This window comes from Charadrius vociferus, unplaced genomic scaffold, assembly GCF_000708025.1.
Source record: "Charadrius vociferus isolate BGI_N301 unplaced genomic scaffold, ASM70802v2 scaffold30, whole genome shotgun sequence".
Taxonomy (NCBI): domain Eukaryota; kingdom Metazoa; phylum Chordata; class Aves; order Charadriiformes; family Charadriidae; genus Charadrius; species Charadrius vociferus.
The window spans coordinates 1265126-1290688 of record NW_009646636.1 but is presented as its reverse complement, the minus strand read 5'-3'; the positions used below and the strand labels follow the sequence as shown (position 1 = coordinate 1290688).

The following is a 25563-nucleotide window of genomic DNA, read 5'->3' as shown; positions in this document are numbered from 1 at the left end:
TTGTATTAATATAATTTAAATTCTCACATCTTTCTTTTCTCATGAAATGTTTGTTTCCTCATTTTAGAAAGCACTGTTTAGATACAGTGTAAAAAAGATTTTAAATACCACATGATAACAAGGTGAATAAGGTATTTTCATGCTTGATTATGTTCCAGTTATAAAACAATATGAAACAGGCAGCTGTTATAACAGTACTGAATTGCCCCTTTTGAATTTCAGCATGCCCTGAATTTGACAAGATATTCCTTTCCAGGAACATTTCCCAACCTGTTTGTGAAGTAGTGGATCAGCATGACAGATACATGGCAATGTTAGACATTAGATAAAGACACAGTAAGAGAGATTAGACTGGAACTTAGGATTGCTCCATATAAAAGTTAATATGAGAGTATTCATTATAAACCTATCAGGAATGGGCTTTCCACTGGTGTGTTTGCAATATTTAGCAATAGTTATATCTTTCCAGTCCAAGATTTGCAGAACAACAAGAGTGCCAACCGTGTGCTGGCACAGCAGTTCAGTATTCTAGAAGATCATAGAATGGTTAGGGTGTGAAGGGACCTTTAAAGGTCATCTGGTCCAACCCCCCCCCAGTAATCAGGGACGTCTTCAATTAGATCAGGTTGCTCAGAGCACCGTCCAACCTGACCTTGAATGTTTCCACAGGGGTGGGGCATCTACCACCTGTACAATGGTGTACAAGGCATATTCAATGTATTTTACCAACGTTAGTTAGCAATATTGACAGCTGGAATAAGATTACAGTGTCAGGAGAGTTATACTATATGTTATGAATTAACTGTAGTAAGTGTATTCTTCCCAGAGAATTTTAGTTCATATCCCCTTCTATTTTTTGTTTAACAAGACTAGATGTCTTTGAAGCTTTGGGTATTTGCACCGTCTATACCTATGTAAAAAAAAAACCAAAAAAAAAAAACCACCCCAAAAAACCCCAGCCAAACCACAAAAAAAAAACCAAACCAAAACCCCAACAACCCAGCCTAACCATTTTATATGTATTTGTGTATTGTGTACTTCTGTTTTGTAGTAATCAATGTAATTATGTTTTTCTCTAGGGCTTGATCTCCAGGTTTGTACTTCTAAAAATCCAACATGCTGTACCAAAAAGATGGAAGAAAGATATCAGACTGCAGCAAAGCAAGATATACAGCAAGTGCTTCAAACATCAAGCGCTACGTTAAAATTTTTAATATCTCGTAATGCAGCTGCTTTTCAAGGTAAGACTTGCTGCTTTTTGGTTAAAACTTATTCCTACTTTTCTTAATTTTCATTTTTGATCAGTTTATGCGTGTAATAAAAGTTATCTGTTAATTTTTAGTTATTCCCTCTGCTTTTGTGCTTTCAAAGGAGTATTAGATCATGCAGGTGATTAGAAACTGCATTGCTTTTGGAATTCGTGATTTTTAAAGATGATATTTGAGAGAAAGTAAGAAATTGTTTTAGAAAGATGTTTTGGTTTGAATTGTAAACCAGTAACTTGGCGTTCCTCTTGAACTTCTTTAATTTGGATGATACTAAAATGCAAGTTTATTGCTTGGAGTGCTACAAAAGAGAGATTTTGTTATTCTAGTGTTTCCGCCCACCATGTTCTTTGTCTTGTTTTAATAGAAATACTTAAGCAGTTTGTTTTTGAGGTTAATTTTTGGGATCTAGTTTTGTAAGCTTTTGAGTCGCTAAAAAAATTTTCTGAGTTTCTAAAAATAGTTTTAAAAAATGGAGGTTGAGTGACAGTTGCTCAATGCACAATAGGAAGCTATCTGATAAATTAATAGTTATTTGGGCTGGTGGTGGGATTGCCTTTTAGCAATTGCGCTGCGTACTATTCAGTTTTCTCTGAATGAATATGGCATAAGTTAATGGAGAAATTGGTTAGGAGCTGGGAAGATGTGAGAAATAGTGGCAATATAAGGTTTTATGTAATAGAAAGGGGTATAGAATTCATGTGTGTTGAGGACAAAGCCCTACAGTCTTGTAATTTGTTTATTAATATGTACTTATGGCTTTAATGACTACTTGGTTGGACAGGATAAGATGGTAACTTTGCACAGGCTTAGAAAGTGGTCATTCTGGTGACTCTCTTGTTTTAACCTGTGAAGCTAAAATGATTAGCAGAACAAAAACAACTGCCTAAGGTCATAAAATGGGCAGCAAAGTTGACTCTAGGGTCCTGTAGCCTTCCCTTTTTGAAATTTAGGCTGTCTAATGCTAAAAACGGGTTGCAATTGCTCTCTGGCTTCTGGGAGTAATGACATTTAGACTGCCTAATACAGCTGTTAGGTGTCTTAGGTGTCATGACACAGGGTGTCAAGATCAGGAGATCACTGGTAAAATGTGCAAAGAAATCTCCCCCTCCTTGCCTTCTGCCTCTGTTCTTCCTTCCAACTTCCATATATTATCTCTCTTTTTTGCACCATAATAATATAATAGGCTGTATTGCTTTGCTGACCTAGGGCTGTAGAGTCTGTAGAGCTCAGTAACCAACTGTACTTTCCTTAAGTGAGGGCTGTAGTCTATGCCTTGGTGTTGTAACACCTCCTTCTTTCCCCCACCCGTAGAGAAAAAAACAAAAGAACAACACACAAAAAACCCATAGGTATCTAGATAACATACTTGTGCAATCCCTAGATTTCTCAGTCTTCACAAGAATGGGATTGAAGTGACATTTAAGTGAAGTTAAGTGAAATTGGGACCCAGAAACTACATTTCTATTTCTTTTATGTCTTGAGGAGCTCAGTCAGTGGGGTGTTTTCGGAGTGCGTGCAGTGTGTATCTCCCCCACAGGTGAGGTCTCCCTGGAAGACAGGGATACGCATATGCCTTTGAGGAGAAATGGTGTACTTCCCTCAGGTGCAATCTGAGCAGATGTTCAGGGTGTGTGTTCTAGGCCTTTTTCAGCTTTTAAAGATTCAAATTTTATCGCCTGCCAGTCCAGGAGGGTACCCTAAACACCAATTCAGAAGCTAATGTGGGATGTAAGCACTTCTCACTCTCTCAGTAATGCCATTTTACAGTGCAGAATGGAATTCAAGAAGCACTGACCCAAATATACATAATACATACATAATACATACATAATACATACATAATACATACATAATACATATATAATACATACAAATACTTAAAGGGAGGATGCCAGGGGGATGGGAACAGTCTTTTTTCAGTGGTGCCCAGTGACAGGACGAGGGGTAACGGGCACAAACTTGAACATAGGGAGTTCCATCTTAACATGAGGAGGAACTTCTTTACTTTGAGGGTGGTGGAGCACTGGAACAGGCTGCCCAGAGAGGTTGTGGAGTCTCTCACTCTGGAGACATTCAAAACCCGCCTGGATGCTGTCCTGTGCAACCTGTTGTAGGTGACCCTTCTCTGGCGGGGGGGTTGGACTAGATGATATCCAGAGGTCCCTTCCAACCCTGACCATACTGTGAAAGAAAGGAGCCTGCTTCTGTAGCCTAGTCCTCCCTATAGATGGATGGTTTCAGTACTGCTTGAGAATTAGTTTTTAATTTTTTTGTGAAACACGTGTGAGCAGTTCTTATTGCAGGAACACAAGCCATCTTTTGCAAATATGTAGCCTAACACTAATTACTGCTCCTACTGGCTTGCTTTCATAATTTTCTTTTAAACAAATATTTTTTCAAAGTATATACTTCAAAGTGTATATGTTTTATATACTGTATAAACTTCGTATATTTTTGAAGTATATGCTTGAGTACTTTTGTCTTTAATTTCCTTTTATGTAAAGAAGTATAATTGAGAGAGAAGATTTTGTGGATTATGGTATTATTTAGATTTAGAACCTTGAAGTAGTTATTTATGGAAGAACACGCTGTTGAACGTGCTACTAAATTTTGAAGAATTGCTATGGTTGCTAACTAAAATTCAAGCTAAATGATTTCAGATTCAGAAACCAAAATAAGATGCTGCTGATGTTTTTTGGGTTTCGAACTCTAGGAACATAATAAGACGTTATACCTGGTCTAAATTCAGTTTTTGACTCTGCTTTGAGCAGGAGTTTGGACTGGAGACCTACTGAAGCTCCTTTCCAATCTGAATTACTGTATGACAGGATGTCTGCCTCAGCATTCACCGCCGATTCTTTAGGCATTCCCTTTATGTTTAGCTGAGGCTGGGCTGTGCAGCTAGGAGTGCAATTACCTCTTCTGCTACTTTGGCGACTGGACAGACATCTCAGCAGTTACACAGAAAGCATGAAGGGGATTGTTGTGGTGTGTACAGAGGGGAGCAGGTGTCATGGACGTTGCCACGGTTGCCACCTGCCTCTTTTCGAAGTCTGTAGAGGTTTGGTGCCTTGGCCTAAAAGAGGTGGACTGGATCCAAACAGAACAAATAGCTAATGTTTCCTCTCAGTTTTTACATATTCAGTAGAGAGAGGTAGGCAGTTAAAATAAATAATCTGTGTCTTTCTCTGGAGGTCTTCAGAGGTATGTTTTCTCTCTGTATTAAATACAGTCTAGAGATCCTGAGTACTTCAGGATGACTAAGTACTGAATACTTCTGGATGGCTGATTTTTTTCATGAAAAAGGCATCTGGCTGTTAACTGTATGTGTGTGTATATGTATCATTATATGAGAGTAAATATATATATAGATTTATCTTTGCCTTCTTTTTAACTGTATGTGTGTGTATATGTATCATTATATGAGAGTAAATATATATATAGACTTATCTTCTAATAGCCTTCTTCTAATGTTTGTTAAAATCCTGTGGTTCTATATTGTGGTAAATGCTACCTGCTGACTGTAACTCTCTGTTGGCAATTTTCAAATGTTGCAAAAATTCCATGTTTCTTAGGGCATGTCAAGCTGCATGGTGCAAATCGCACCACTTGTGTACTACTTCCTAGTAAGTACTCTTACAGTTTTTTCCTTATGTTTCAGGGTGTTTCAGAGTCCATATTTTCTTTTTCACTGCGAATCTTGTTTCTTTTTAATACCTTTGAGGAGTGGTAAGGGAACAGAAGGATAGGTGAGAGTGAAGTTAAATAAGATATTAATCTGGTAAATGGGAGATAGATTATGGAGAGCAAGACATCATTCTTCCCTTGGGAAGGGTGACTAGAGAAGTTAAGCTGTATGATACTCATGTTTCAATACATTTAATTTGATAGGATAACATTCTTTCACATCTCTGCATTTTTAGTGTTTATTATCTTAATAATACCTGAGAAAAATACTGTGAATGCTGTACGGGGATTGCCATAATATCTCCATTCTAGTGGTAACCATAAAAACAAATGCTTTTTTAACCTTTATTTTATATGCTGTAGACTAATATAGGTCTACACACACTCCTTTTGCACAGTTCTTAGATGTTACTCAGAGTTCACTTTGACCCTTGTCTATACCTCCAAACAAAAGAGGAACAAGCACCACCAGGGTCAACCCTTGTATAGTCACAACGCAGTGCCAGTTTTTGTGTAAGGAAAAAAAAAAATCCCTACAATTTGTAATAACTTGGAGAGGAATTGAATAGGCATCTAAGAATCTGGTGATTTGGAGTGGGATGAAGCTCTATGAGACAGAATAGCAGATCTTGTGTCACTTCACTGTTTTACCACACCGAGAGCTCATAACTCTTTAAAAAAAGTGGCAATATATGACACAGAACAAGATAGCAGCTTGTCTGGTTGAATGGGAAGTTTAGAGATGATAATTAGAGTCTGAAAGCAAATGGACTTTTCTTTGTCCTACTATATTTGGCAACTCTAGCACTGTACAGTTGATTTGAAAATAAGGAACTATGAATCATTTATGAATGTGGCAGCTTGTCATCAAAACAGTGGACTTGACAAGTATGCTTCTCTAAGAAAGAGGTATTAAACTGCATTTTTCAATATAGCGTTTCCTGACCCTTTTACTACTATGTAGAAATACTAATGCCTTTGTGATGTAAGTTCTGGAGTATATTGAATCAGGTTTTCCTGGCGCAGTTTCATGTTGTTCTGTGAAATTATTGCTATACAATAGATCAATGTCCACTTTAACCTAGACCAGAAATAAGTGAAGTCAAACTGTTATATCATGTTGTTAGAGGTCACAGTACAATTACTACATTTAAATATGATGAAGTTGTAGTCAGTAGCTAAAATAAATTGTGTGAACTAGAAAATGTGTTGAAATCTTCTGAGCTGCTTTCCCTGGTAGCATGGTAAGCCATAAGAAATAATGGAATATCTGTTCATCCTTGTAAAACTAAATCAGCCCTGGCACTGATTCAATTGTTTTCCATTTATGACGTTTTCTGAAGAATGATTTGAGGATCAGAAAACTCTTTTAGCAAAAGCTGCTGTATATATCGCTTACGGTTTCAAATGATACATTGCTCTCTATATCATTTGCAATGTCAAGAACTACTTTGAAGTTCCAACATTTTCCTCTTTCTCTGCGCCATAATCCTTTATGTTTTAAGTGTTATATAAGCTAAAATTCAAATACTTGTGAATCCCAACTTTTATTAATCAAATGAAACTGAATGATTCTGTTTAAAGTCAAAAAAGTGGATAGGCTAAGAGACCTGATTGTCACCCTGTTGTTGTACTGGGGGCTGAGGGTCTCAAAAATGTCTCTGGTTCACCACAGTTATGCTCCTCATTCTTTGTTGCTCTGCGGACCTTCCCCACAGCTATGATTGTGTTCCCCATTGGGCTGAAGAAGTAGGGAATCCTAATAATGTGGGAAAATGATTATACCCACTGGTTGGTTTAAGGAGCAAAGATGTTATACAAACCTTATTAACTTCAGAAATCATCTATTCAGATGGTATTTTGATTCCTTTATAATACAAAAGCAGGATAAACAGTGTGCTAGTATAACTTGGAACTGGACACAGTATGTCTATATACATAAAACATAGCATTAAGGGGCTGTTCTAAGTGCAGAAATCTGAAGATTTAGACTAATACTTAAAATTTCATTATTAATCCCGAGTTTTATTTCTGTATTGCAAACCAGTCTTTTATCATTTTATAGGGATTTACTTCCATTGTATCTAATTCTTATCTTTTAGATACTTATTTGCATACATAAATGCTGTGCTACAGGCGTTCCTGGAGTGTACATACACAGGGATTTAATAAGCTTCTGTAACAACAGTTTTCATCACATCAGTCTTTTCTTAAATTGTACTTTTTTAGTGTGCACTTGTGCTCGTGGATTCTTGTCTCAGACTATGGTTGTTTACTATTACTTAATTATTTCTCCTAATTTCAATAATACCTGAGCTACAGTTAAGCTGACATAGGTACACTGGCTAAAGTTTAAGACTCACATATTTGTGCATACTAAGTCTTTTTCATAATTATATTTTTGTTAGTACTCAGCTAAATACTATTTTGGTTTACATCTATGTAACATAGTGATCAGTGTAGATGTATGCTAGTTTAGAACTTTTATTCTTTATGTAGTGCTTGTACATTAGAAAAAAACTGTGAAGTACAAATTCAAAGCCTCATTCCCTTGTGAGCAGTGCCTATAAAAAGGTTGCGTTCTCACACAACTGTGGATGCCTGCTTCCTGATTATTCTGACAATTTTGGGAAACTGATTTGCTGGCAAAATGTAGGAGTTTGATAGAAGACTGAACTCCAACAGAAGAAGGCAATATAAAGTTGGCAGGTTAGAATGAATGTTTAGTGTTGTTTCACAGATAGCATTTTCTGTAGCCTTTTAGATTTCCAATATTTCTAAGTACGTGTGGAAAAGTTTTCACTTAGTATTTTTATTCTCTCTGTTAAGAAAATGAAAAAAACATCAGCAAGTGAAGTCTTGTTGAAATTGTATTCTTTAGCAGGAACAAATGCAAGGTGCTACATTTAATTGGGGAGAAACAGTGGAAGACATAACAGTATGGGGGATAAATTGGAATGGATCTGTAGGAAAAGTTCTCGGAGTAACGATGGATCAAAAGCTGACAGAAGTCAGTAGTTTCATGCTGTTGTGAGACAAGCAGCTATCATCGTAGGATTCTTAAACAGAAAGACAGCGGACAAGGTTTGTGAACTGAAACTTTTCTGTTTTGCACTGATAAACTGGAGAACCAGTGTTCAGTTTTGGGTAGTTTACTTGAAGAAAGACATGGACCAATTGGAAAAGAGAGCAAAAATATGCTCTGAAATCTAAACCTGTAATTTAAAAAAATGGACAACCCTAGTTCCTTTAAAATGAGAAATCTAGGGAAGAAGCACACTATTCCTTCAAAAACATAGGTGACAACTATGTAGAAGAAAGCAGTTACCTTCTCTCTGTCATGTAGTAGATAAAAACAGTGGTTTCATACTGCAGTAAAGGAAATGTAGGCTCAATATGAGGGAATATTTTCTAGTGACAACATTAAAATGCTTTTGATTAAACGTTTGAGGGGGTTCCATGTGCAGAGGTCTTAGAAACAAGCTGGACAAGACAACAGCTGCCATGTGTTGTAGATATGACTGATTCTGCTTTGGGGCCAGGGGTTAGACTAGACTGCTGAACAGGCTTTTCTCAGCCCTACGACAGACTTAAAATACGCTTTACGAAGAAAGGTTAAAGGAATTGAATGATTTAACTAGTTTTAAGCTTAATCTATAAGTGCTATCTGACAAAAAACGGTTCATGAATTTCTTTCCAAGAAGATAACGCATTTATCTACTATAACATAACAGGGTGGACTGCTTGAGCCCTGAAGACGCTTGCAGATGGGTTTAAATTAAAAATATTCTATTTCAGAATTAAAAGAGCATTAATTTGTTCAAAAACTTGTTCATAAAAAATTTTCATTATTTATTATTCTTACAGTGGGACTGTTGTGCATAGAGCTATTAAATCTGTACACTGACACTTGAATAGATACTTAGTAATTACACTGTTATGAACTATGCATTCCATGTGGGAAGTTCAAGGAATTTTGCGGTTTTTATAATATAGAAAGTAATATTTTTAGCCCCATTTTTTTCAAATTGCATCTCGGTGAGCCTGGCGTACTGCTTAGAAGAAATGGAATAATCTACTGCATTTTCAAAGACTTTGTGAGAGGTAAAACCAATTTTATTTCCCAGTAAAAGTCAACAAAAATTGTATGGTTTTAGGTGGTGGAATTTTTAAAGATAGGTATTTTTACATCTACAGTAGGTAAATCTAATTGCAGTTTAAATTATGTTTTTAATTAGAAAACCATCTTGTAAAAACAGCAAATAGAAAAATAAGGGAGGGTAGAATTGCATCGAATTGGAGTTAATCAAATAAACATTAGAATACATTATTACAAAATTTAACAAACCAAATACTGATTTTTTCATGTAAATAACTACACCTGCACTTTAAAAAAGTAGATAATGAGTAATACAGCGAGAATTAAACCAGGAAATCTGCAAAAAAAGAACTGAACAGCTAACATAAACCTGGGAGGATAATTTTGCTCCTGTGGAGAAAAAATTCTATTGTTATTGCTAGACACCTTAGGGCGTGTCAGATGTCACTTGAAACCTATGGTTGGACAACTGAACTGAGCCCAGTGTCACCCTGGACTGTAATGAAAGCTTGGACACTTAGATTTCAAATACATAGAAACCTACACTGAGGTGCCTGAAGCTATGCCCCAATGTACATGTTAAACAGACCAAAGTAGCAGCCCTCAGAAGTTCCCTACTCTCGGAAACCTTACAGCCGCTCTGTCTAACATAGCTCAAGGGCGTTGGGTAAGGTCTGGGAACACAAGCAGGTTATTGAGCAATAAGCTAATATTTGAGTTTCCAGCCTATCAACTACTTGGAGGCGATTGCTTTTATCCTGAAGTAAATGAAAGCTGGCTTACTGCTCAGAGTGAGCTGCTTCCCTCCTGCCGGAGAGGTAGAAATGTGCAAGTAGATTCTGTACGCAGAATGGGAAACCTACTGTTCACCCCTTTGCTTATCATGTGGCAATTTGCTTACATGCAAAATAGGAAGTGATTATCTACTTTTCCTTCTGCTCTTTTTCTGGAATGAAGCAGACAGGTATGTCTGTCTCGTCATGAAGTAGGTCGTATAGTGATTTTAACAGTGGTAATGAAACAAACCTTTACTAATATTTAACAGGTCATCTGCAGGCATAGGTAACCGTACTTTGAGTCTTAAAAGCTATTGATGCAAGTATTGTCAATTTTTAATAAATCTACAAGTCTCAGCTCGTATTAAGGGTTTGAACTTAGGTCTGTGCAGACTAGGAGTGCCATGATAAAGATCTGCTGATCCTGGACTTCCAGAAGAGAACGTTTTATATCCACTCTGTAAGTGCATTTAAAATGCATGTGCATAACAGGTCACAATACCGAATGCTACAGGTTTTCTGTAGATCAGCTGCATAGCTGTTCAGCAGATGTATAGTAGCCACTTATGGAGGATTTTTGGTCAGCATTTAAAAATACACTAGATTGTTGAAGACAGTTGGCTGTTTTCTGGATTATTTATTTTGCAGTGTATAACTCTTAGACTTCTATGTTGCGGCTGTTCTGGTCTGTATAGCTACTTCATATTCATTGGGACAGAAGCAAAGTGAAAAAATAGCTCTGTAGTTCAGTGGTTAGGGTACTCATCTTCAACAAAGGAAGGTTGCATGGTGCTGCTCTAGGGAATATTTTTAATTATTTGTATCATCTATAAATATAGTCTGCACTGGCATAGTTTCACCTGCTAGGCCTGAATCATCTTAGAACAAGTGTTTCCTTCAAGGCATATATGAACTCTGGGCTGGATATACTTCCAGTTTTCCATATCTCATAAATTTTGTTGTTGCCCTTTTCAATGGATCCTGTACGGTCACCAGGACTTTAAAAAGAAGGAAATATATGCTGAATGGGAGCCAATTAACTAACTTCTCTTAAAGAATGAAGAGAGATTCATCTAAATTCCCATAAATATTCCCCTCCACTGCCACCACTGTGATAGTGGTGAGCTGGCTGATTGTTTTGAATGAGATATAAACTCATGCAACGTATAGCATAGATGTTCTGCAGGATCAGGCTTATTATGTGGCTGAAACAATTTATTGCAAATCAAATTAATGTGTTATTTTATGCTGGAGTATAACATGTCTTTGTGCTTGTGTAAAATGCATTATGTATGTATAAATGTATTTTTTTTTGTTAAATATTAAAAAAAAATATTTGAAGTATTCCTTGTTCTTTATGTTGTACCTGCAAGACCTTTGTGGTTTGTAAGATGGGATATTGTTGTTATAATTTGCAAGGTTTGTAGATGTACAGAATGGGACTAGAAATTTTAGGTTATAGCATGGCTTTGCATTGTGCTCCCATTGTGTCATGGCAATTTTAAACTTAAGTAGTTTGTAAGCTAATTTTCTTGATTTTTCCTAACACAGTTTTAACCTCATGATATTTTGAACAAATTGCTGGTAACGTAAAATATCTGATTATCACCAGTAAGTATTTAGTTTTGTCAATCCTGATATGTTACTTAAAAGCTGCAAGCAAGAATCCTGTAAGTGAAGTAAGGCCTAGTTCAACCATATTAAAATTCTATTTACATTTTAATTTGCTTTCTGCTGTGTGACTGTGTTATAGTGAAGCTATTACCTGGCTCAGTGGTCCCCACAGACAATTTCCCTTTCTCATTCTGATTTTATTGTAAATGATTGTCAGCATAGTACAGGAAACTGCAAATTCAATTTTGATCAGTCCCATGAGGGACTTGATTCTTCATGTCTTATTCTTGTTGTTTTAAAAATAAATTGAAATAGCCATCTAATTTAAGGGTTTCCTTCAGAGTAGAGGATTAAAATCTGTAATTTCTTTTATGCAAGGTCTTTTCCTTTATTGTGCTATTAGGTAGAAGTTAATATTTAAGGAAATTTTGTAGCACTTACCCCCTTGGGAGAGATTAAGTTCTTCATTTAATATTGCTATTTTATATTTAATGGTTCATTAAGCTGCCTTTTTTTTTTCTTTACACCTGGTGATCATAAACCTACTGTTTTATTTTAAGAATGTTTTCTTGAGTATTTATCATAATTTAATATAGCCCTTCCTGCACTCACTGCACTTAGTTCTTACTGTGAAACAGATCAATGACCCCTTTGGTTTAAAGAACTTTAATTTTGCTTCCTTTTTCTGTGCTGTGTTACTGTGAGACTGAATAGCCAAGAACGTAGAAGATGAAATAGTGCCAAGTTAGAAGGGGACCACAAGGAAAAGAGCAGGTAACTGCGTAAGAACAAAAAAGGTTAATGATATAGTGCAGTGTGACCCTCACAGAGCCAAAGGTCTTAACAGTGAATCATTGGGATGACATGCAGGACTTGGTTCAGCTGCACAGCAGGCATCTATCTAGTGCTGTTTTAGCTGTCATAGTGTCCTGTCTGTCCTCCAGGCCTGCTTCTACAGAGGCACTGGTCCTGTTTGTCCTCTGTCATATCTGCTGATTCCATGGGGGACGTCATCCATAACCTCAAGAAAAGAAAATGATGCTATATTTTGGGTAAAAGATTCAAGTTCACTCTTTCGGACTGTAGATGTCCACATCTAGTGTCTACATGTGGGGTAGGGGCATTCGGTCCCATAATGGTCAAAGGAAATAAGATCAAATATGTCTGTTCTAAATGGAGTTAAGTAACTCCAGTGATTCCAGTGACTACATTACAAACAGACTACAAACAGTTTTTACTTACATAAACTGTATATACTGTATATTTATGTTTTAAAAGTAAGGGACTAAGTTATATTAAAACCTTAGACGATGTCACTATTACAGAATAGTCACTGGAGCCTGAGGGGGAAAAGAAAAAAGATTGCAATTCAAATCGCTGCTCTTCAGGAACATCACACTTTCTGAATTAGATACAGAACAGACAAGGTAGTAGGGTGAAAAAAAATCACGATTGTAGGTTTGTTCTTGCTTCTAACTACAGATTTGCTTCCCTAGCTGAAATAGTTCTTTGATTATGCAGTTTCCCTCTCTGTAGTTGCTATGGTACCTAATGCAACTGGAACAGGAGCATACTGTCAGGCAGTTTTGGGAAGATGAACTGAGGCTCAAGCTTTTTCCATGTGTTCTTAAAACTCAGCTCCCCTTATAAAACCAATCATCAAGAGCACTTATACTAGTGACTTAAATAATGAAAAATGCCCATGTCCATTAAAGGTCTTTAAAAAATATCCAGGCATAAGCTTCTGTCTGTTTATTGATCAAGGCTATCAACTGGGGAATGGATAAAAAACCCCAAATAAACAAACCAGAAATTAATAAAACCGAAAAAGCCAAACCTTAGAGAAGTATAGACTTAGGGCATTGGGGAGAAAGGGGGAAATAGCTGCCGTCTTTTTTGTTTCTTTTTTTCTATAGAACTTTACACCCTCAGTTCCTTTACCTGTGCAGTGTATAACCATAAGCAACAGTACTTGCTTAAGATTACGAGCTAAAATTACTCTAAGTGTCAGAAAGGAAGGGAGAAGTCAAAGACAGTATTAAGAATTCAGTGTGTCCAATTAATCAGCTGGTTGTTGTAGAGAATCTGCAAAGTTTCTTTTCTGTGCCCCAAATGAGGACACTACTACTTATGTAACCTGAAGAAAAGAAAATTTGACTGTGTTTTAGAGACTATGACACCTCTCTTCTCTGCATCATCCGGCTTCAGATTTTGTTGAAGCACATTACGGCTAGAAGCTGTAAGGAGTAGTTCCCTAACTTAGTCCATTTATGTGCAAGTATCTTCTGTAACACTGAAAGAAGGCCAACCATGGTATCTTCTCACCGTGTATGTTGGTGTCCTGGTTCCGGCAGGGATGGGGTTAATCTCCCCAGGAGCCGGCAGGGGGCAGGTATTCCATCCCACGTGACCCATGCCCCGGGCTATAAGAGGCGCTAGCCGGGGCGAGGAGAGGAGTCGCCACTCGGGGTGGGCTCGGTCCCGGTCTGGTTGGTGCGCGGTGCTATTGTAATTGTGTCTTTATATCTCTTTATCAGTGTAATTGTTTTTTTTCGCTTCCATTTTGCCGTTCTGTTAAACTGCACTATCTCAACCCACGAGTTTTGCCTTTTTCTGCCGATTTTTCCCACGGCTGTAGGAGTTGCGCAAGCGGCCCTGCGATTCTTTGTTGCTGGCTGAGGCCAAACCGGGACAGTTGAGAGATCAGAACAAGTGATAGTTTTTTGACTTATCATTTGAAAATGTAAAATCTCATACAGCATGAGAACAGCATTACAACATTTTCCTGAAAAGTTAAAATGAAAATTCGTAAGACCAAGAAAAGTCTATTTGAGGTTCCAGCAGAATGAATTAAGAAAAACATTCTAAATAGAGCATGTCAAGTTTAATTCAAAGTATAAGTACTTTCTCAAAAAAAGCTGCTAAGCTGCTTCTGTTCCCATAATGATATAGGAAAAAGTAAAATTGGTTATTTTGACTCAAAACTTTAGAGCTTGTACAAATTTTGTGGAAATACATTCTGTTTTGCTTTACAGTGCTACATCTAGATTTTCCATTACCTTAAACTTCAGAAGTCATTGCTATCTATTTGATATGTAGATGCAGTGTTAGTGGCATTCTTTTGCTGTCACTTTGTATCCGCTTTCACAGAGTAAATAATTATCTGAAGGACTCAGCACGTGAATCCAGGCGATGTGAGCTATTAAGTAAATCTACACAGCGTAATGTATCTCTTCAGCAGGGTGGTCACTGGCCATGAGGAGGTATCCACCTTGGTTGAGGTGCACGTGCAATATCCAGGCATAAGCAGTATCTAGGCCAGACGTTCCACAGTAGACTGACAACGTCCACGTACTGTGTTAAGCTGTACCATTTGCTGCCCTTATGCTCTATAATGTGATTATTTTCACAGGTTTTTTTTTTTTTTTTTTTTTTTTTTGCATGAGGGTGTCTGAAATAACGATGGTAACCCATCAGTGTAGTGTTTTTAGAGCATGGCATCAAATGCATGTGTTGCATGCCCATGGGTGCAGTGTGGGGGCAAATCGTGGTGCTTGTGTGACAAAGGCTGCTGGAACAGTGATAAGGAACTGTACAGGCTGGAGGCAGCAAAACTCATCTGGACTGCTTTTTAGTCCCAGGTCCCTGGAGTGAAGTGAGGTTTTGTTTCAGTGGGCACAAGTTGGCTCACATGAATCTTTGGAGCAAGCTGGCATGTAGACAATACAGATGATCGGGGGGAGGTGGGAATGAACCGGGGGAGCTAACTTGTTTGGCCTTGTATATGTAGCTGTACTCTGATTAGTCTTCCAGGAAACTTTTGACAAAGTCCACCCACAAAGGTATTTATTAGACAAGATAACCAAGATAAAGGATAAAATCCTTGTATGACTGAATAACTGCAGGTGTGGGGGAAAGAAAGAACACGTTAACAAAAACTTATGGGAAGAAATGGTTGATTCTTACAGTGGAGGGAGGTCACCAAAGCAGCTTTTAAGGGTATGTGCTGTTCAACATAGAGCAAAAAAAATAAAACCTGGAAGAAGGAAGAAAAAGTAAAGCAGTGCTGATGATCATAAGTTATGCAGGGCAATATAGAAGACAGCCAAATGGAAAAAGTTGCAGAAAGGCTTTACAAGTCTGGCTAAACAGGAATAAAAATAGCAAACAAAATCCAGTAAAATTGCATGACAAGTGATACATATGAGGAAAATAAATCCTGTTCCTTGTATAAAATGAAAGTCTCTGAGCTGACCAGTAATAAGATCTTGTGATTGCAATAGGTAGTTCTGTGAAAAATGCAGGTTGATGCTCTGTAGCAGTTAGAAAAGTAAATAACATATTAGGAACAGAAAAGGAGCAGATGGCAAAGCAGGAACCATTGCATATAGTTACCTAAATCCACGTTCTCCTGCATTTTGAATACCATGTGCAGTAGACTACTGACATGGGCTTTGGAATCCCTTGTCACTGAAGCTTTCTAACTTCTAAGCAGAAAAATCCCTCAACATCATCTGTCAGAAAAGTTATAGTTGTCATTTATCCTTTCTTGGGGAAGAATGAGACATTTGATGACTTCTCAGAGCTGGTTCAATCTGTATTTTGTTCTGGGATTTTATTTTTATAGCTTATCAGTAGCTACAATATTCTAGGTACTAAAGAGATCTTTAGTAACTGATGCCATAACAACAGCTAGTGCCTGGGAGCTCAGCCAGGTGGACTCAGATGAGAAATAAGGCATAAATTTTAATAGTCAAGGTGATTAGCCACTGGAACAAGCTATCTATGGGGATAATAGAATATCAACCCTATCTCCGTTTTTTCAGTTCTGGTTTAGCATGAGCTTTTGCAGATGTGCTGTAATCAAAGGCTAGCCACTGCCCTATTTTTTAAAGATATATTTTGCAGGCCCAAGGTATGTTCCAACAGTCAGATTCTGCGATCCTACTTTAGTCTTAAAAATGGTGAGTGTGAACATATGAAGATATTCAGTAGTACAGTCTGGCTCTAGAATGGTTCCTTGAAGGATGAATAATGTCAATTTAGTCAAAAAACTGAATACAGTCTACCCCCCTGTCATGGTTTGGCCTCAGCCAGCAACAAAGAACCACGCAGCCGCTCGCACAACTCCCACAGTCGTGGAAAAAGAAAATGACAGGGCCAAACTCGTGGGTTAAAAGAGTGCAATTTAACAGAACAGCAAAAGGGAAAGACAAAAACGCGATTACAGTACCGCCGCGAAGCGCACCGACCGGACCCGCACCGCCGCAGCCCACCCCCGAGTGGCGACTCCTCTCCTCGCCCCGGCTAGCTCTTCTTATAGCTCGGGCATGGGTCACGTGGTATGGAATACCTGCCCCCTGCCGGCTCCTGGGGAGATTAACCCCATCTCTGCCGGAACCAGGACACCCCCACACATCCCCCCACAGTTTTCTTCCTCATGCAGAGAGTTAATGGAAGACCACTGAGTTACTCAAGTTTTCCAAGCACTTTTACAACTAAGTGGGATTTAGTGTGGTATGTGTATCATGAAATTCTTCCGAAGTATAAATACCACAACAAGTGTTTATGGTTGCTTTGGATTCTCTTTGCATGCTTTATATGTTTTTTAAGGACCTTAGGACCCGTGCATTTTTGTATCCTTAGTGAATCCTTTCTGGATTGCTAGACTTAGGTGAAAGTGACTTAAAGACTGAAATGTGTAACAACTTGATACCCCTATTTCTTTCAACATCAGAAACCTGCACACCACTGGCACTATTGCTTTGCGCCGTCAGTTTTTGTATAATTATTCATTAAGGCTCTTTGAAAACCAGATAATGGCCAAAATTTCTTCCATTTCTCTTTGCACTCTTCACCATGATTCATACTGTCTAATTGAATTTGGCTTCATTTTCTAAGGAGGTAGTATTTAGAGCCTGAGATGCATCAATGGAACTTCAAACCGTCAAGTTTTACAAGAAGACAGGACTTCAAAGATTTTGGCAAACGTCTTATTTTTTTGGTCACAAATGGAGAAAGGCTGTGTGACACAACTATTTTACTTCTTACCAAGTTAAGATACTTCCTGCGTCTTGAAATCTTGTAACACTGTTATTTCACCATGGAGAAACAATACCTTTGCCCCACCCCAGAGTCCTCTTTAGGTTATCACATGAAATCCGTAGCATAATAGAGGGAAAGAATAACTTTGGAAGCAAGCTGCCATGATTTATTATTACATGTTAAATGAGTCTTTACCGTACAGGAAGTAATATTTTGCCTTCTTTTTTAGCAGGCTAAAACTTAACATGCCTTCTAAATTACCTACATATTAAGTGAAGCCAGGTTATTTTTCATACGTGATTCTCTAGTAAATATTATTTTGAGCTGTTGTTTGTTTTCACTTTTCACTTTGTCTTTTGTGATTCATGACTCTGTTACTATGGTAAGTGTATGGGATTGAGAACATGCCTAGCTGAAGGAGGTAAACAAATGCTAGAATTAAAAAATACAATTTTTATATCATATAAAGTATCATTAAAATTCTATTTTTTGCTGGATTTTATTATATAAAATAAGTTCGTAGACAGATAATTTGTCTTATGATCTGTATTGACTGGATAAACTTCCAACTATTTTTTTTTAGTTCTTAAACATATTACCTCTATCTACGAATACTGGTCTTATCTGTGTCATTAGGTCACCAGAGTTATAGGAAGAGTACAATATTAGATAATGTACTTTAGATCTATGAAAATTAATCCAAAGAGAAAATTCTTATACTCGATACTGTCTCAATTAAGTTCTACTTCAGGAGTTTTTGAAAGTGTTCAGCTTTTTCCACTCCCAGATCTCCACCAGTATCTAGTTGCCCTGTGAAGACCAAGGCCTGTTCTAATCTAGTTATTTTTATTAACCTTGTAAAGTTATTCCTCTGAGGACCTTTGAGAAATGTGTTAAGTGAAAGGATTGGCATTTTTACTTGTGGTTTACCTTTTTGTCTTGTCGCTTTGATAAATTTTAAAAATTAGATGTAACAGCTGCTTCTAAGTATTTACCTGATGAGAGCACAGTGGTAAAAATCTTCCCTGATGCTTTAATTATGCTACCTTTATGCAAATACAAACTTTGTCCCTTTCCATTCAAGGAGGGAAAAGGTTGGACTCGGTTCTCTGAACTAATATATTTTATTTTAAACAGCCAGTGGATTCAAAACAACAGTAGAAACCAGAATGCTTCTCACACTGACATGCCATCCTTGGTCTCTATCTTTGAAGTAGGGACTAAACCAGTAGGTCTTTCTTCCCTTATCTGAGTTCTTTATGAATAAGCTAGAGCTAGGTTTCTTCTGCCTGCTTTCCTTCCCACCCCACCAATCTTACATCCCAGGCCAGAGGGTGGCTGGCTGAGCTTTCACAGGAGTAGTGGGAAGGTGTTTTCTCCCACGCTGCTTGATAGTCCCAAGTCGGAGCCCCATTTGAGTCTTTCCGGATTTAAAGAAGAGAATTTGTGTTTCCAGACTGAATATAACTTAATGTTTGCATTTGTATGTATCCATGTATGTACATTAGTGGTTTCATCTATTTATCTATCTATTTATTTATTCTAAGCTTAATACAGCACCAGGCTGGGGTTTTTTTAGTAAGTTTTCAGTGGTTTGATTGCCTGATAATTATTCTTTTAAAATTACATGATATCAGAACGATAGTTATCTTTTAATAAAGTGCTACACTAGACTACAGTGTTCACCCCTTAGTAATACCACAGATTACCAACATGAACTAAGAAGTCATTTAGTCACTCTGGGGGAATACAGTCTGTGTAAGGCCTACCTAAATGTTGAGTTAAGCAACTAAAAGCGTAGCTGCATTCTGGACAGTGATGCAGACCAACTACTTTTCAACAGTACTTCAGTATGTGGGTGCCTAAACTGAATAGATCTGTTTGTTCTTGGATGTATTTCTGCTTAGAGACAAGAGAAGGAAGTAAGGCTGGGTTGTTAGAATAGAGGACAGAAGAACTCAAAGTCTGCTCTGGAGCCTTGTGGGGGTGAATTTACGTTAGCAATTTAGCTTGAATTAAGAGAGTTCTTTTGAAGGGAGTTTGAAACATTTGACACTGTTCCACACAACACCCTTGTCTCTAAATTGCGGAGACATTGATTTGACTGGACGGACCACTTGGTGGGTAAGGAATTGGCTGGATGGTCACGCTGACAGACTTATGGTCAGTGGCTTGATGTCCATGTGGTGACCAGTGATGAGTGGAGTTCCTCAGGGGTTGGTACTGAGGCTGGTGCTGTTTAACATCTTTGTTGGTGACATGGATGGTGGGATTGAGTGCACCCTTAGCAACTTTGCCAACAACACCAAGCTGTGTGGTGCAGATGGACCTGGACAGGCTGGAGAGGTGGGCCTGTGCAAACCTCATGGAATTCAACAAGGCCAAATGCAAGGTCCTGCACGTGGGTCAGGGCAATCCCAAGCACAAATACAGACTGGGCAGAGAATGGATTGAGAGCAGCCCTGAGGAGAAGGACCTGGGGGTGTTGGTTGATGAGAAGCTCAACATGAGCTGGCAATGTACACTCGCAGCCCAGAAAGCCAACCGTATCCTGGGCTGCGTCAAAGGAAGTGTGGCCAGCAGGCTGAGGGAGGTGATTCTGCCCCTCTACTCCACTCTGGTGAGACCCCACCTGGGGTACTGTGTGCAGCTCTGGAGCCCCCAACATAAGAAGGAAATGGACCTGTTGGAGCAGGTCCAGAGGAGGGCCACAGAAATGATCAGGGGGAGCACCTCTCCTATGAGGAGAGGCTGAGAGAGTTGGGGTTGTTCAGCCTGGAGAAGAGAAGGCTCCGGGGAGACCTTATAGCCGCCTTCCAGTACTTAAAGGGCCCCTAAAGGAAAGATGAGGAGGGGCTCTTTATCAGGGAGTGTAGCGATAGGACAAGGAGTAACAGTTTTAAACTGAAAGAAGGTAGATTTAGATTAGATATTAGGAAGAAATTCTTTACTGAGGGGGTGGTGAGACACTGGAACAGGTTGCCCAGTGAAGTTGTGGAGGCTCCATCCCTGGAAATGTTCAAGGCCAGGTTGGATGGGGCTTTGAGCAACCTGGCCTAGCGGAGGGTATTCCTGCCCATGGCAAGGGGACTGGAACTAGATGATCTTTAAGGTGCCTTCCAGCCCAAACAATTCTATGAAATTGACTGTAGCAGTGCTGGCAGAGTTAAGTTATCCTATTGGATTGCCTTTTGAGTGCAGATTTTTTTTCTTAGCATGACACTGTATGTGCAAGACTCCTGAAGAGCAGACCATCATATCACTAGTCCAAGCACTATCTCTTCAGAACAGACCTACAACTAAGTATGGATTAGGCTTAGCTCAGCATAAAACAAAAAAATATTGTAAAAGGAAATTTGTGGGAGAATCTAAGTATCGTAAGCTTCAGAAACTACAGGACAGAGACCCATAGCAGCTGTCATTTTGGGAGAATACAGCTGCGACAGTGGTTTATTATATAAAAGGGTTTTAGGAAAGGCTTGTGAGACCTATGGGCAGGTAGAAACATGACAAGGAAGGTTAATGCATGAGAAGGAGGTGATGATGGCCATAGGAACTGTAAGATGTCTTAAAGGGAAACAAAGTACTTACCCCTTAATTTGAGGTTTAGATTTTTATTTTTTTTTAAGATCAGTACTTATGTTTACTTTAACCATTTTATTGCTTTTCCTGTGCGTGAGGTGTATGAAGAGTTAATCCCGTTCTGTTGTTTTTAATACATCTTCAGGAAAAAGGAGAATGTTTTACGTGTTAGATATTTTAACGACATGGAGATACAGATCTATTCTATTGCTGCTTTTTTTTTTGTTTCTGTGTACAGCACAGATATATTTTTCCTTGCTTGAGGAGGCCACAGACAACTGGCTTGGCTAAGGACAAAGCCAGACAAAGCTCTGCAACTAGGAGAGCTTGAACAACAAGCTAAAAAGTGATTGAAAAGCTTGTTACTAACCTGGAGGGTGAAATGTGTGAACATTCTTCAACAGAAAAGATTAAACTTCATTCCCAAATACTGTTCTCAGAAGCTCCGGCATATCTAACTTCAGGAGAATGCTGCACTACAGACCTTTTGTTTTAATAATTTTCCTTTGTTTTTATGGATAAGCTTTTTTCAAAACAGAGATTGTGGTCTGTCTGTATCATCTTTACACCAATTTCAGAAAATAAATCTATTGCAAAGATAAACCCCTTTATATTGCCAAGGAAACACAGGTGGCAGTTACTCCCAGGTTAGAGAGAATCCTTGATAACGCCTTTGATAGATGTGCTGAGTTCCTCAGCAGAAAAAATGGGGAGGAACAAAGACATATGCAGTCACAAAAAGATAACGGTTCGTAGCCAGCTCGCAGAGAATGAGGAGTCCTAGTTCTTTTTTTTTTTTTTAATTACTTTCAGTTTTTTGTATTAATCGTACTTTTTTAAGTTGTATACTTCATGCTGTTGCTCAGGCGTGTACATTTCCTGTCTGATATATGTGATGTTCCTTCTGATGCTCATAACTTTCTCTTCTATATCTATTTTTATTTTGGTTATTTTTAGGTAATACTTTCATTTGACTCTGAAATTAAATTCAGTAGTTTTAAAATAAAAGCTGTTCTGTTCCTGTGTATTAGACAAATTAAGCATTTTTTTTGTGATTTGGTTTCCTAAGTGCAAACATCTAATACTAATATTTGGTGACCTGGAACCTCTTACCTGGCCCCTTCTGGAGAAGTGCAGGTCTCCTGTGGCTCCTGCGCCGTGTCTTTCTGGCTATCACAGGTACTCTGGTGCTCTTCCAGTGGCACTGTATGTTTATGGTTATGTAGCTGAATCCCGTTCAATTTGCTTTTAAGCAGATTTTATTGACAGTAGTGTTGATTGTGTTGACAGCAGTGGAACTGACAGACAATAGCATTTTTAATACCGCTATTTAGGAATTAGCTGAAAGCAATGAGACTGAGAGAACAAGCTATTCTTTACTCGGCAGGCTTGAAAAGCTTAGTGTATGTCTATAGTTTACTGGAATGCATGCGGGAATCTGGCTTCCCATGGAGGAACAAGTGAGATGTGATATAGTGGCATCCTTTTAGGGTCTTTGCTGAAGTTAGTGTTGTTTTGTCATGTTAAGATGCCAACAGTCAAAGGCCCATAATTACTAGAAAGTATCTTGATCCCTGCAAAGAGGCATTTGATGTCAGAGGTAGAATTGCACAGATGGGCTAATACCTAGTCAGGTATTTTTTCAAAATTTTCTTTTTCCTGTTCCAGATCTGGTTGCTTATTAAAATACCTGGGAGACAGATTCAAATCTTGTCAAGGGGAGCGTTGGGCAATGCCTTAATGTGGATCAAGACTTGAAACCTGAATTCTCTTTGACGTGCCATATGTAGTGATAGAATCACATACTCTTAATGTTTAGTGTTAAGGTATCAGAAACTCAAAATAGCATAATAAATGTACATTCGTTGTTTCGGTGTACTTTTTTCTAACTAGACACTGTTTTGTTTAGATTGTTCTGATGGCAGTACTTACAATTGCCTTTTCCTGCATCCTCTCCCAAAAAGGTTTAGAAGTCAAAAGAAACAGCATTTTCTTGGGTGTCTCTGAAACTCTTTGAAGAAAATAAAGAGCTCTCTTTGTAGACAGTGAGAGCATTTCAGTCAAAACTAACTTGATCAAACATAACAGATGACCGAGATTTTAACTGTGCTTTCAAAAGACAGCTTTGTTGATAATGTGAAAGTTAAGCAATTAGTTTGCTTTCCAGACTTCTCAGCTATTATTCACAAGGAAAGTATTGTGAGAAATTCTACTCTTGCCTTTGACCCTTTCCTTCACGCTTACAAATACATGAAAGTGAAACCCAGTGTTCTCTGTTCTTTACAAATTTTTCACTTAAAGCTTTCAAGAATAACCATGAAAGATTGCATGTAATGGTTTATAAATATAGATTCTCTTATACTTCTATTTCGAGAATAGTAAAGAAAACCATTGTGGTTACATTTGCTTCAAAGGTTAAAACTGTTTGTGTTGAATGCCTGGAGTATCAGTCTGAAGGAAAAGTAGTTTGAGGAACGTTTTATAGCTAAACAGTTTTTCCTACTGTAGCTCTGAGCCTACAAGCACAGTAATCCAGCAAATGTCAATTTATGTTGTCTCTTCCGGTACAGAAAAAGCAGGAGTTTTTGCAATATACACAATTGTGTTCAGGTTATATCTTTTTTCCTTTTTTAATAAATTCTCAGAGAAACAATAGGTATTTTTCCCACCCTCCTGTTCATACATTGAATGTGTGAAGACTTTGAAGTCCAGGATTTATATTTTTTTCAGCTGAGAGGTGGTAAGTGGAGGGTACACCTCACTGAAAGTGTTTGATAGCATGGTGATTTGCATTGAGTCACTTGACAGCTGAGTGGTGGGACCATTGAGATAACTAATTCATCAGTTGAGGATGTGCTGAAAGGCTTTTCTTGAGACACGTCATCTGAATTTGCCATTGAAAGGTACCTATTTCTTACTGTTGTCTGCTCACACTTAGTGTTTATAAGTTTTAGAAAATTTGATGAAAGTAATTCTCTCCTAAATTAGGCACTTTAACTCCCAATGTAGTGTACAGAGAGAAAGGATTATGCAGTGTACCAAAGTCAAACTCCTGGACATACCTTTCTCCACTAACAACAGAAAGAGCCGAAGGCCACGAGACTCCTTACTGTCTGTACTTAAGTGGAGTGCATTTGAGCGGCTGGATTAAATCCACAAAGGTATTAAAAGCCCGCTTCTTTCCACTTAACTTGGACATCTAAGTTAGGAGCCTAGCTTTCCTGGGCTCCTTTGCAGTCAACAGTAAGAGAATGGTACTTGCAGAGGAAGGTTAGCGTGCTGCTTCATCTCCTACCTCAGTGCTTCAATTGGTACCTGAAGTTAGATAGCATGAATTAAGGTATTAAGTCCCATCAATTTCAGTAGGAATTGGGTATCCATTGTGAATTTGGATATCACGAGGCAGATTCACTATCTTTAAATATTTTGGTATCTATGTTCAGGCCCCTTGTGCAAATAGAGGTTCAGCTGATTTGATTTGGAATCTGCTTCTCTCTGTTGGCTTTGTGGGGTGCCCTACAATCCTGACTTCCTTATTTAGCATAGGTTCCTACATTAAGTCAGTATAAGTTTCATTGTTTTGTGAGCATGGCTTTTATTTTCAGTTTCCATGCTTGCGTATAATACCTCCTTACCTTGTAAGTATCTGTGGTACTGGAAGCATAAAATAAATTCAAAGGCTTGTGAGCCAGCTGAGTATTAGACATATCTTTTAACAAAAGTAGCTAGTTTTGTCTTGCTTGACTTGCTCCACTTCATTTTCATTGATTTGTGTCAGAAACATTTATACTGAGCAATAGGATTCTGTTGAAACAGGATGGCATATCTTTGGCAATTTTTCAGTTAAGTACCAGTTTTGGTCATGGGTATTCATAAAGGTCTTAATTTTCTTTTTTTTTTTTTTTTTCATTAATATGAACTTTGGGGTATTCCTGTTCCTTGGTTCATACCTCTTTGACAGTGTGTACTGTGTCCTCTACTCTTTGTAGTAGTCTAATCACTTTTGTGGCTGCTTTGTGAAGTGGGGTGGGAAATGAACGCTGGATAGTTTTTCCTTCTGTATTATATTTAAATTGGATACTTTCCCTGATCTGCTTCATGAAGCAGCTGCACAAACAGTTGTGTGTCTGTCTGGTACTGCAGCTGAAAACTTGTGAAACCATAGTCTAAGTCACAATGCTTTTGAGCTACTTCCAGTACTTGTAATTAAAAGGAAGCTATGATTACAGGTCTGACATAACTTCCTTTTTTGTAATCTTTCTTATTAGAATAAATACTCACATTCATCCCAGGGTGTAATTATTAACCACATCTGTTTTACTGTAAATCAAATGGGCTACTTTAAGTTCAGGGAAGGGAAGCAGTAGGGTAGTCTTGCCACTTCAAGTGCTTTGTGTAACTAATGCTAAAATGTATTTGATTAAAAGGTTGACATAGTTTGTCCATAATATAGTATAATTCATATCAGATATTTATAATCGGGTAAATACAT

At 38.1% G+C, this 25563-nt stretch overlaps 1 protein-coding gene across 1 annotated transcript in view; it reads left to right on the top strand.

Moving 5' to 3' along the window:
* Positions 1 to 294: 294 nt before the first annotated feature.
* LOC104289900 (glypican-5-like) overlaps positions 295 to 25563 on the top strand; it is a 740829-nt gene continuing 715560 nt past the window's right edge. Inside the window, exons 1-2 of the mRNA XM_009888931.1 lie at positions 295 to 313; positions 1080 to 1241. Coding sequence (XP_009887233.1) covers positions 295 to 313; positions 1080 to 1241 — 181 coding nt within the window. The remainder of the gene's footprint in view (positions 314 to 1079; positions 1242 to 25563) is intronic.